We start from the raw sequence: 12,110 nt of genomic DNA, 5'->3' as shown, positions 1-12,110 counted from the left end.
ATTTTTTTTGCAAAAAAAAACTCTTAATGAAACTTTACGAAACTGTTATAATTTTTTTATTCTTAAAAAAATCGACGTAATTGGTCAAAAAGAAATTTGGACATAATTCAGCAATTATACTTTGAACGAGGCTCTTAACATGATCTGCGAAAACGTGTGTATTAAAAAGGGGTGGGTTGCTGATTCTCGGCTCGGCGAGCGCTCAATAATGTGAGAAACTGTAAAACGGGGGTGGGGACGACCGTTGTTTTGGTTGCAAGCCTCGTTTGGTTCGCTCTCTCTCGGGAGCCCGCTTAACCTTTTCGCGGATGCCGCCTCCTAGTGTGAAAACACCATAAATCTCGGGGAACGTCATCTTTCATTCTGGTCCGCCACGCGGAGGCCCCGTTCGTAATAACCTCCTCGAATGACGAAATTACTGAGATAATGCGCGCGGAACTCGAACAGGGTGTTCGCTGGCTTCTTCATAAAATAAATATTGTGTACGTTGTTTTGTTTGTTGGTTGCAAATCAATGGAACGCAGTTTTTTATGTCGATGTTTCTACCCTTTGGGGGGGTGTTTAAACTATAGGAGATCCTAATTTTTGGCACATTTTGGTTCCTTTGACTATGTATTGCACATGTAACTTTTTTTAACGTAATTTTCCCATTTTCTAGATTTTTTTCCTTTTTTAATTTCTTGATTCAATTTCATCTCATTTTTTTTTAAACATTTTTGTTTTGTTTTAAAATTGAAATAAAAAAAAATCATCATTCAGAACATGAACTCGTACAGGGTGTTCGCTGGATTTTTCATAAAATAAATATTGTGTATGTTGTTTCGTTTATTGATTAGAACACAGTTTTTGGTGGGGATGTTTAAACTATAGAAGATCCTAATTTTTGGCACATTTGGGTCTTTTGACTACGTATTGCACATTTAACTTTTTTTTTAATGTGGACTAACATTTTTGTTTTGTTTTAAACGTGAATTAAAAAAATCTTTATTCAGAACATATGAATAATCAAGATTAAGATAATCAGTATTTGTAATTGAAATTTTTGTGTTCCCTCGGGTATGCTGAATTATAAAAATTGGGTAAAAATGAAAAAAAGTACAGCAACGTAAGTGGGAAATTTGTTGTTTTCTAATATATTTCAAGGAGTAACTAGGAAGTTTTTAAGCGACCTAATTATAAAATGTGTAATTTTTCTTCAGTTTAAAAAATCAATACCGTGACGCGGTCTTATATCCTTCGTGTGATCGCACGATTGTAGTGAAATACTGTTAACTTGCACACACTGTATACATTTTTATTCTGAAAAAAGTATTTTTTTTTTACGGAAGCCCAAAATTTCATACAAACTTTTGTTTAATTATATTATATTATGTTTATATCTACAGGATGTCCTACGACATGACTGTCATAGCTTGGGTGTATTGCAAGCATTTAAAAAGAAACCGTTTTATTGAATTATTTGCTCCAGTATTGTGTCAATTAAATTAGTTTTGCGTGTTTATTTTCGCGTGTTACATTAAAATACTCTTCAAGTTACAATGTTTACTTTTTTGTATTCTACGCAATCATTCACCATCGATATTTGAGAGAAACTGGCAGGTTTTCTACAGTTACTTCTGAACGCCCCGTTCAACAGAACCGTGTGCTAGCTTATAAAGAACGTAGACCCGATGAGAGTATGGAGAACTTTAGACAATTTCGGTTTGTGCCCCGTACAAACTTTAAAACCTACCTACTACGCTTCAAGACTTCAATTTAGTCGCTGGATATGGAGAAATCAAAGGATTTGCCGAATAACATTATTAAGTGATGAAGCCTCATTCACCCGAAACGGTATCAATAACATCACTTTCACATTGTTGGGCACTTGAAAACCCACAACAAACTCGGAAACCCCATTTTCAAGATAGATTTTCGGTGTGGCATTATTGATGACCGCCTCATTACTGGATATTACTGGATGATGTTCATCTTAATGGAAGACAACGAATGTCGATTCAGCACCTCCTCACTATCACAAAATTATTCCTCGACCAGCGAGGTCACCTGACCTTAATCCCTTAGATTACTTTTTATGAGGAAGACTGAAAACTTTAGTTTATGCAGAAAGTATTGAAAACAGAGAACTGGTAGTTAAAATTCCGGATTCTACCTAAGAACTATACTATGTATACAGCAACTGAGCAGCCATTTTGAACGACTAATTCAATAAAATAAAATAAAAATAAATAAAATATAAAGGTCTTTCTTTTAAACCTTCTTTATCATTTCAAATGCTTGTAGCTCAATTAGAATAGCGTTCCGAGTATATGATCATATGACATTTTTAATTTGAAATCACCCCAGCAACACACTCTCAAGCTATGGCAGTCATGTCGTGAGACACCCTGTAGATAATATATATACATTATCTCATTTAGCCATTGACAGTGGATTAAATTTAAATTGAGGTTAGTTTGATTGAAAAATTTTTTCTTTAATAAGGTATTTGAATTTTATGAACACTCGAGAAACAAATTGAAAAAACAGCTTTTGCCACTCCTCTAAAATACCAAATTATACGATGATCGAAAATTTTGACTTACCGGTTCCAGTCGAGACGGGGGTGGCCGATGCGGAACCCCCCGAGGTGTACGTTGAATGCGTGGTTGGCTGTGTGTGTGCAACTGCGGGGTTACAGGCCGTCGCTCGTGAGTTATACGAGGAACTCAAAGAATGCAGGGGGTCGTGGAACATGTAGGGGTAACTGGCGGCCGCCGCCGCCTCCCTTTGTTGGAGACAGCTCGAAGTCAATCCACCCGCCATCGGACTAAAAAGAAATCCGGGGATCTTTTAGTTAACTTTATTAATTTAAATTAATTGCGAGGAGAGGGGGGAAAAATTATGCCCCCCCCCCCAAGTAAATAGTAAGAAAAGTAAATTTGGATAATAAAATATCCTAACGGTTGTCCAAAAAAAAATGATTTTACAATTTTGATGTTACAATATTAATATACTCACCTTTAATGGTAATTCTCTCTAATTAAGCAAAAATGCCAAATTAAATGTGATAGGATCGTTAGTTAGTTCCTGTAATGTCCAAATACTTAAAAAAAACGATTATAAAAAACTTTAAAAATTCTAGAATTATGATGTTATATTTTATTTTTATTTTTTAACTGCCTTTTATATTCTGTAATACTCCATAGAATCTCATAGTCACCCATTTTTGCAATTCAGTAGGATTAGTAAAAAAACTCTCGTTTTTTCATTACATGACAAAGATTTTTTTCCTTCCTCCTATAAAGTGCCCAAATATACACCGATCCAGAGGGCGGAAAGTGTCATTTTACCACGTCAGTTTCGTGTACCACGGATCCGAGCAACTGCGGACATTTTCGGGATATTACCGCACGGGTTTGGGAGCAATCGGATGTTTTCGGCTTGAATTTAGCAATTTTATGCGATGGTGCACGCTTGGTAAACTTTTATTAAGTCACGTGTTTATTAAGCATTCGATCCGTTCGCGCCGCGTACCACATTTGTCGCATAATAAACTATTTTTCAAATAACTGTTTCCATATTCCATATTCCATGTATTTTATATGAGACAACGTCCATCCTCCCATATTCCAAATGTTACGGTAACGGTAAAGAAGAACAGGCATCCACCACTGCCAAGAATTAGAATCATTCCAACATTTTGTTATCACCATTATTGATCCAAAATAGTATACTATCTTTGGTGGCGAAATTGAATTGAATTGTGGTAAACGGCACTGAAGTCACGATTTTATTTGGCACAAGCAGAGCGAGTGTTTAATAAACGATTGACTTAAAAAGTGGCTATACTTTTCCTACGACCGAAGTGGCGCACACGCGTAGGAAACGAAACTCACGTACTAATTATAATAAGTATAATTTACACACATTGACTTTTTATGCATTTATTCAGCCTGGGGGATTCAAGAAAATTAAAATCATCCAACTTAAAAGAAGTTTTCACGTTGGGATTTCGGCAGACGGAGTACACTTACGGCCAGATGTAATTCCTCCTCTTTTTAAAGTACGTAATAAGAGTACCAAGATAAAATATCTAAAATGTTAGTGTTTTAATGGATTTTTTTCAACTAAACTGATGAAGAAAGTGGCTGTCTTAATCTAACCTATTATAAATACAGAATCAGCAAAAATTTAATGGCAACGTAAGGGGTCCCTCTTCCCACATTGCTAGTCACCTTTAATCCACTTTCTCAAATCGTATTCAAGTTTACCTGTAGGTGTCGGCCATCGTGGCAATCGGTTGAGGGATCGAAGAATACATCGAATTAAATCCGGGATTAATGGAAAGGCGGCTTGTCGGCGCCGGGGGACTGACAGCGCCCACTTGATCGACTGCTCGTCTTTGATTCCGCAGTTTTTCTTCGCGGCGCCATTTTGCGCGCCGATTGCTGAACCACACCTGCGGGAGATATTTTTCATCATTTTTTTTTTTAATTTCTAATTGTTTATTTTAATGAGCCGCTTTGGCTTCAAGTATCGGGAAACAAAAATTAAAAATTAGGGCAGATGTTTTGGACAAAGTTTTATCCTTTTTTTAAGAACCTATTATCAATATTTTCGCGGGGAGCAAGGTAAACACCCAATTAATTGTAATAAAAATGATAATAATTTAAAAAATAATTTATAATTTAAGTGTAACCCTACATGATCCACACTAGTGGAATTTTTTTTTGCGTCAATTGACTGGTCAATTTTTAAAATACAATAAAATTTATATTTATTTATTTATAATGTTCTCTTTCTCTTCTGAGGATTAAATGTAATCGCTAACTATGGTATTCGCGTATTCCCTGAAGAGCTCTGGACACTCAGAGAAAAAAACGTATTAAAATTAAAAGAACGCTAACAATTTGATCAAAATTTAACATGATTTACCTTCATTGCTGCTTTTTAATAAATCAATACGACGCAATGTGATTATATAATGTCTTCTTGATAGTAACATGTGCATGGGAATTTTTATTATTATTTATTATTCTCATTTAAACAAAAGTACTGTCTGCATTCGAATTGTAAAGGAACCCATTCAAATTATAATTCATAGATAATAAAATAAGCATCACAACATATAATTATAAATGTTTAAAATAACAATTTAAACATATTATAGATTTAAAGGCCATCATTATAGATTGTAAGGAACGTCCTTTCTTTCTGTTAACGATGTCCTTAGACTAGAAAGTTCCATTTATTAGTTTCAGGTAGGTTTTCTTATAAAATACTAAAAATACTTTTCTTGGAATTAAATTTGCCTCCACATTGAATTAATAATATCAGTCTTACTTAAAATAAAACGAAGAGATCATTTTCAATCTTACCTAATTGCCTTTACGGGGGTTTTGGTAATAGAATGAAAGAAAATTATTAAGAATGTTTAGGTGTGATCTTTCACCCCCTCTTGGTTGCGCTACATTGCTTATCGCCTACTCTTACAAAAAACGGTTACCAAAAGTTGGAGACACTGAAAATGCAAACAGCGTTCACTACCTAAGAACATAACAAATTGACTACAGAGAAGACGCTAATAGTGGCCTTCTCTCTTTGTTCTATTGGCTGGTAAAAGTCACATTACAGCAGGCCCTCTTTTCTTTTTAAAGTCTTACTGCCCTTAAAATTTAAACGTTCAAGTTTGATTATAGTCATCTTATAAGAGAACTGAAAAACGTCCTTTTGTAATACGCAAGTAATAATTCTGTTTAATACAAATACGCAATACATTAAATACAGGGAAAAAGGCAACCGCTGATGTTTCAAAGTGACTAAATTAATAATTTGAAACGTACCTAATCTATTATTATTATTATTATTTATTATTATTATTTTGATTTGTTAAATTGTAGAAAAGAGTTGATTTATTAAAAGGTGATTTCTTGTGAATTTTAAACGCATTTTTTTCTGCGTGTTTGTAAATTGGACATCACAAATGCAAGATGTTATTTAAAATATTTTGATCGAATTTGACTAGGCGATTAAGAAGTGGTTAGTTGATTAACCCCAACACTAATCGACGCACTGAAAAAAAAAAACAGAAAAAGATACCCAAAGAAACATTTATTTAGAACTCGTAACAATTATTATGGAAATGGAAATAATTGTGATTAAATGTGGTGTATATTTTAGGGTAAGGTAAGGGTATAAAACTTAAAACTTTTGATTGGTACATAGTCATATAAATATAACGTGAATTATGTAGTAGTTGCATGCAGATCGATATTATGAGATCTAGCTAGTAATTCAATTTTACACCTTAAATTTCCATGTTAGCTTCTAGTTTCTCGGCTAAATATAGCGTTTTGCCGTATTCCTTTTTCCTGCAAATAGAAGCTCTCCACCTGCCGGTTCATACTATTCAAATAAAAATTACTTGATCTAAATTCATAGTATTTCATTCAAATAAATATGCACGCACAATAAAAAAATACATTTTCAGAACCGAGACCAGACCAACTTATATTGTTTATATTCAGATTAAACTTCTTGATTATTATTAGCTGTTAGTATTTTTATTTTAAAGCAGAAGTATAATAATTTATACAAACAAACTTATTTGAGAAAAGCGAAAACTTATGACTTAACAAATCAATTGGTAACAGAATTTCCCTTAAACGATGTAGCGATGACTACCTAATAATAATAATAATAATAATAATAATAATAATAATAATAATAATAATAATAATAATAACGTTGCATTTTCTTAATAAGAAGCATTCTAGAGAAGATGAGCACCGTACTTAAAAAATGGGCTTTAAGATCTATACGTATTACATTTTTTATTATTTTGAAAAATTTTGTTCAAGTTTCAACTTATTAATGAAAATTTATTTATTAAGAATTTGCGAGGATTTTTTCAAAATTGCACTTATCATTCCCTAAAGTTCAATTTAGGAACGCTTAAATTTGAATATCAAATGAACACACTTACTTCATAAAATATTGCAAATTAATCTAATGTACTTTTTATAAATGTTATTAACATGTTTTATCATCAGATTACTATCATTGCGCATTTGAAAACTATAAAGCTTAGATATACAACTAAAATGAAAAAAACTTGCAGTAAACCCAATGTGTTCAATCCAAATAACAGCAGTTATTAAAATAAAATTATACAGTATTTTGTTAGTTAGTATTAATACATTATTTTATTGAATCAAACAAATTATATATTTTTAAGAAACAAACAATTCTTTAAAGCCAATAAACATGTCCTTCCCTTAAATAATACTTGCGACATTTCAAAAATCATATTAAAATAGAATATGTATTTATTTAGATAAATGTTTGTTTGATACGAAGAGATTCAGTACAAAGAATTCAATTATCGAACAAATATTTTTAAAAATTCTATGATAATTAACAATTTAAGTAAAAAAAGAAATGCAAAATAAAACCAATAAAATATTAGGAACCATTTGAAGTAGGGTCTCATTTGGTGTGTTTTTTCGTAGTTCCTTTTGCTTAAATTTATTTGACTTTAATGTTTTTAATTTTTTAATGGTATTTTTATAAAACTATAAGGGTCTTCTAACTAACCAAATTAATGCGATATATTAATGAAAATGGTTGTAATAATGTTTTGGTTAGTGACTAATTGTTTTTATCTTCAGGACTGAACATGGTTCACATCTACTTCCGAAACGATGGTATAGTGAACATTTGTTCAACCGGATAAGTTAATATTATATATTATATTGTTGCGTCTGCCAATGTCATTTTTTACATGTTTAAATGTCTCAGAAACAGTGAAACTTAGGTATAGTATATTATACATGAAAAAAAAAGTATATATAAAAATATATGCTGTGTTCCATTTAAAATAAGAAAGTCAATACTCACTTCCGGTATATTCGGATGTACCCCCACCATTTTAAGAATATTTTACTAGAAGTGCCACCAGCAACGTTAGTTCAATTCCAAATTTCCGAATTGTTGCTTTTTACAGTTTTCACACCCTGTATAGGTAGATATTTATTTCCTACTTTTAGTTTTGGTAAAATAATACCCAGTTTTATTTTATTATTTGCATCTGTTTTGGGAAAACAATCATAACAAAATGCAATTGAAAAGGTAACCAAAAGTGGACATAAAATAGTTGTTTTTTCGTAGTTTTTTTGTTTATTTTTTTTTCTTAAATTTATCTGACTTTAAAGTTTTTAATTTTTTAATAGTATTTTTATAAAACTGCAAGAGTCTTCTTAACCTAATTAATGAGATATACTAATAAAAATCATTGTAATAATGTTTTAGGTAGTGGCTAATTGTTTTTATCTTCAGGACTGAACATGGTCCACATCTACTTCCGAAACGATGGTATAGTTTCAATTTCATTGAATATATTGGTCTAAACAAGCCATACCTTCTTATCTTTTAACTGTTGTTCAATTGAGATTACAAAAATTGATTGTGTGACATTACAGCTGTCTTTGTATATAAAAAAAGATCATTTCCATGCATACTTGTTATTGATGCAGCAATAAAAGTGTTTTCAAATAGACTTCCGGATCCATGTTTTATTAGGGGCATAATAATCCCATCTTCTCGTTAAAAAAAGTGGGGCAAAAACTACCGAATTCCACTTCCCAAACGACCAGAGAAATTTTTATCTCCGCAAAAGCTCGCCGCGTCCCTTTCAAAAGTTGCAATTTGGATAAGTAATGCAAAATGAATGGCGAAAACCGGGGACTGGAAATGCACACCGTCGCGGGGTACTTTATCTAAATTACAAGCATGGTTTTCATTTACTCAAAAGCTCAGCAAAATACCCGCGCCTTTGTATGTACATAAACATCGCTAGTTGGAAAATGCGGCCGTGATTATGTCGCCGGTCGGGAGAAGGTGGAAAGATCTTTCGCTTTTGGTTCGGTCTTAATGGATTGAATGCAACAAAGCGAATTAAAAACGTGTCTTAGTATGTTATCCATTCTGGACGGCTAAAAAGAAGGTACGCCAACAGCGACGTGTGTTAATTTCTGTCCCTACATTTATGATAGTTTAAGTTCTGGATCTAGATGGAGTTCCGGTAGGTCTTATTCACCGTAAGGTAAAGAATATAACTTGAATTTAGCGGAAAACAGTGGACCTAAATAATTTTCTTTTCGTAAAATTGTAACATAACATAAACACCACGATATTTTCGACCATATTAATGCCAGATCTCGACCACCAATTTCATGTTTAAAGGTGTAAAACTTACCTACTTACAACTTAAAAACAATTTAATTGAAAAATTCTAATTTTATGACAAAACTGTCCCACAGGAAACTTCGTTGATCCGTTATAGGAAAACTAGAAATGTAAATTTCTCCCATACATTTCCTTAGCCTGTAGTAAATCGTCTGTTGGATCAATTTATGATGTTGCAAAATTAACAATTAAATAAATTGAAAATGGGCCGTAAACTCAGATTTTCTTAATTGCATGGCGAGTGCTTCTGTTTTTGGAGATAACGAATCGCAGAGGTATCGCATGTTCTGGTCAAAACATTGAGGCATTCTCCATAAATAATAATCAAATTTCAATAATATTGGTGTGTATAATTATTTCAGCGATATATTAATTAATATATTTTATATCCGAAAAAAAATCTCCAAAATTATACAAATTCGGAATATACAAGCCAATACAAAGTAATCCCAATTTTTAATGGGTGAAAAAAATTATTTTCGTCAGTTTTTTTAAATTTTATTGTAATTTGTTAAACCGGGTAAGTTAATATTATATATTATATTGTTGGGTCTGCCAATGTCAATTTTTACTTGTTTAAATGTCTCACAAAACAAGTGAAATTCAGGTACAGTATATTATACATGAAAAAAAAAAGTATGTATAAAAATATATGCGGTGTTCCATTTAAAATAAGAAAGTCAATACTCACTTCCGGTATATCCGGATGTACCCCCGCCATTTTCAGAATATTTTACTAGAAGTGTATAGGTAGATATTTGTTTCCTATTTTTAGTTTTGGTAAAATAATACGCCCTTTTATCTTATTATTTGCATCTGTTTTGGGGAACAATCACAACAAAATGCAATAAATAACTGGATTCAAAAGCAAAATAAAGTATTGCAAAGTTAGAAAATTGTCAAAAAACAGTAAAACATTAAGCATAGTACTGGTGTTCATAGATTGTAGACATTTTCCCTATTTAATTTTTATTTTATTTTGCTTTACTTCTCTCGTGGCCTTTCCTGCGAGTTTTGATCACTTTATTCAAAACATTTTTTGCATTCACTAGATGCAATTGCACTATAAGTTTAAAATTTGATAATATCACGTATTGATAATATCATGTATAATATATGTATAATATCATGTATTGCGTAGAGGTCCCCCGGTAGTTAAATATTTTAAAATACCTATTTTGTTAGATAATGAACGTCGAGTGTATTTAATGATATCAATCATTAAAATCTGACAAAATATTGTTATCCGAGGAGAGAATTTATATAAAGTTTAGTGCCATTTAATAAAAAAACATTCCACATCCGCACACGTGTAAATTTCAAAGGGTAACTATAACCTCCCATCATTACACCATGATCGTCTATTGAGGCGCCAACGCCAAGAGCTGCTTAAGCCACCAAGCACCAAAATCGCCTTTCCTGGAACTATATCAAACATAATTGTTGCAGCAGCCCTCTCAGCTCGATGGGATGCCACTCTTCTCGTCGTCTTCGTGAGTGGGTGGGTGGCATCAAGATTATCAACCCTGACATCTTTAACCCCTCCAAATCGTATAGCTTAACAAACGTAACAGGGTCGGCTAATATTAATTCGAGTACCCAAACACCATATTGAAAGCCGAACAAATTATTATATTTGTGTTTGCTTTGGCATTGTTGCGGAAATCCCCTTAAGCAAACCAAACGGGGGCGCCCGAAGTAAATAGGGGTGCAAGAATCACGAGCGTCTCGATCGGACACTGGCGGCGCAATAAAAACTTCCTTCCTACGAATTTGTTTGAAAAAAATTGTTACCTGGATACGTGCCTCAGGCAATCCAATTTTCTCCGCTAATCGTTCCCTGGCGAAAACATCTGGATAGTGCGTCCGTTCGAATTCTGAAAATTAAACAAATACTTGTACTTAACAGAAAACTGGCTCACATTCTACTCTATAAATATTGTTTGAGCGGGGCAGAGCTAAAACACCGGCACCGGGAACCGCTGATAAGTTTATTTGTCATAGTTTTAAGGCCCTTTCATGTTTTTTGAGTCTAGTTGATATTTTTCGTTCGCTCTCTCCAATATTTCTTGACAAAATACACTTCACCATAACCTTCCAAAGACAATAAGTCCGAAAGAGAATCTATAGAATTCCATAAGTAACCAATCTTATCCGCGACTCACCAACTTTCACCAATATGATAATCAGTTCACGCTCCTGCTTTAGCTCCGCCCCTCTCAAACAATATATAAGCAGATAGGGAGTGGAATGCGAGCCAGTTTCAGTTAAGTTCGGAAGAAGCCACTAGGATGATTGGCGAAACGTCAGCATGTTCAATTTAAGAACAACCAACGTGCGTTTTTTGTAGCTCACTGTGTAAACATTTAAATCAAGTAGAAGCGGTAGTAGGTATGTAGAATACAGAAAAAATCTAACGTATACTTGACTTATTAAAGACCCAGAAAATGTGAATCTACAACTTGTAGTCGTTCGAAATATACTGCAAAAGCACGTCTAGTTAAAGCCTGACCTATGAAAGATCTAGAAAATATATCTTCGCTGTAGTTGGAGGAAACGTCAGCGACATCTAGTTCAAAGTCTACACGGACGATATTGCAAAACTCTTTGCGACCGTTAAAATAGTTTACCTTTTTCCAAGCTGTCGATTTGCTCGTTGGTAAACGAGGTCCGGTTCCTTTGAAGTTTTCGTTTCAGTCTCAGTCTCAGCTGGGAATCTTCGTCGCCCGATGAATTGTGTTCGGAATTACCGTCCGACGTGTTTTCGTGCATCAAATCGGCTGAAACAAAAATAACAATTTACCCAAACTAGCCGAGAAAAAAAAAGAAAGGTCACCGAGACGTTCGATATAATGTTTCCCTTATTTTCTGTTTTCAGCGAT

At 33.2% G+C, this 12,110-nt stretch overlaps 1 protein-coding gene across 1 annotated transcript in view; it reads right to left on the bottom strand.

Annotated features, from left to right (window-relative positions):
* The window catches only part of LOC132704476 (paired box protein Pax-6), a 67,237-nt gene that overhangs the window by 3,784 nt on the left and 51,343 nt on the right, over window positions 1-12,110 (bottom strand). Inside the window, exons 6-9 of the mRNA XM_060674486.1 lie at window positions 11,859-12,008; window positions 11,023-11,105; window positions 4,254-4,441; window positions 2,586-2,809 (exon numbers count right to left, since the gene is read on the bottom strand). Coding sequence (XP_060530469.1) covers window positions 2,586-2,809; window positions 4,254-4,441; window positions 11,023-11,105; window positions 11,859-12,008 — 645 coding nt within the window. The remainder of the gene's footprint in view (window positions 1-2,585; window positions 2,810-4,253; window positions 4,442-11,022; window positions 11,106-11,858; window positions 12,009-12,110) is intronic.

The sequence above is a fragment of the Cylas formicarius genome, unplaced genomic scaffold (assembly GCF_029955315.1).
Source record: "Cylas formicarius isolate icCylForm1 unplaced genomic scaffold, icCylForm1.1 PGA_scaffold_7__23_contigs__length_41026272, whole genome shotgun sequence".
NCBI classification, from domain to species: Eukaryota; Metazoa; Arthropoda; class Insecta; order Coleoptera; family Brentidae; genus Cylas; species Cylas formicarius.
The sequence above is the reverse complement of the archived record's forward strand: the minus strand, read 5'-3'. Positions and strand labels throughout refer to the sequence as shown.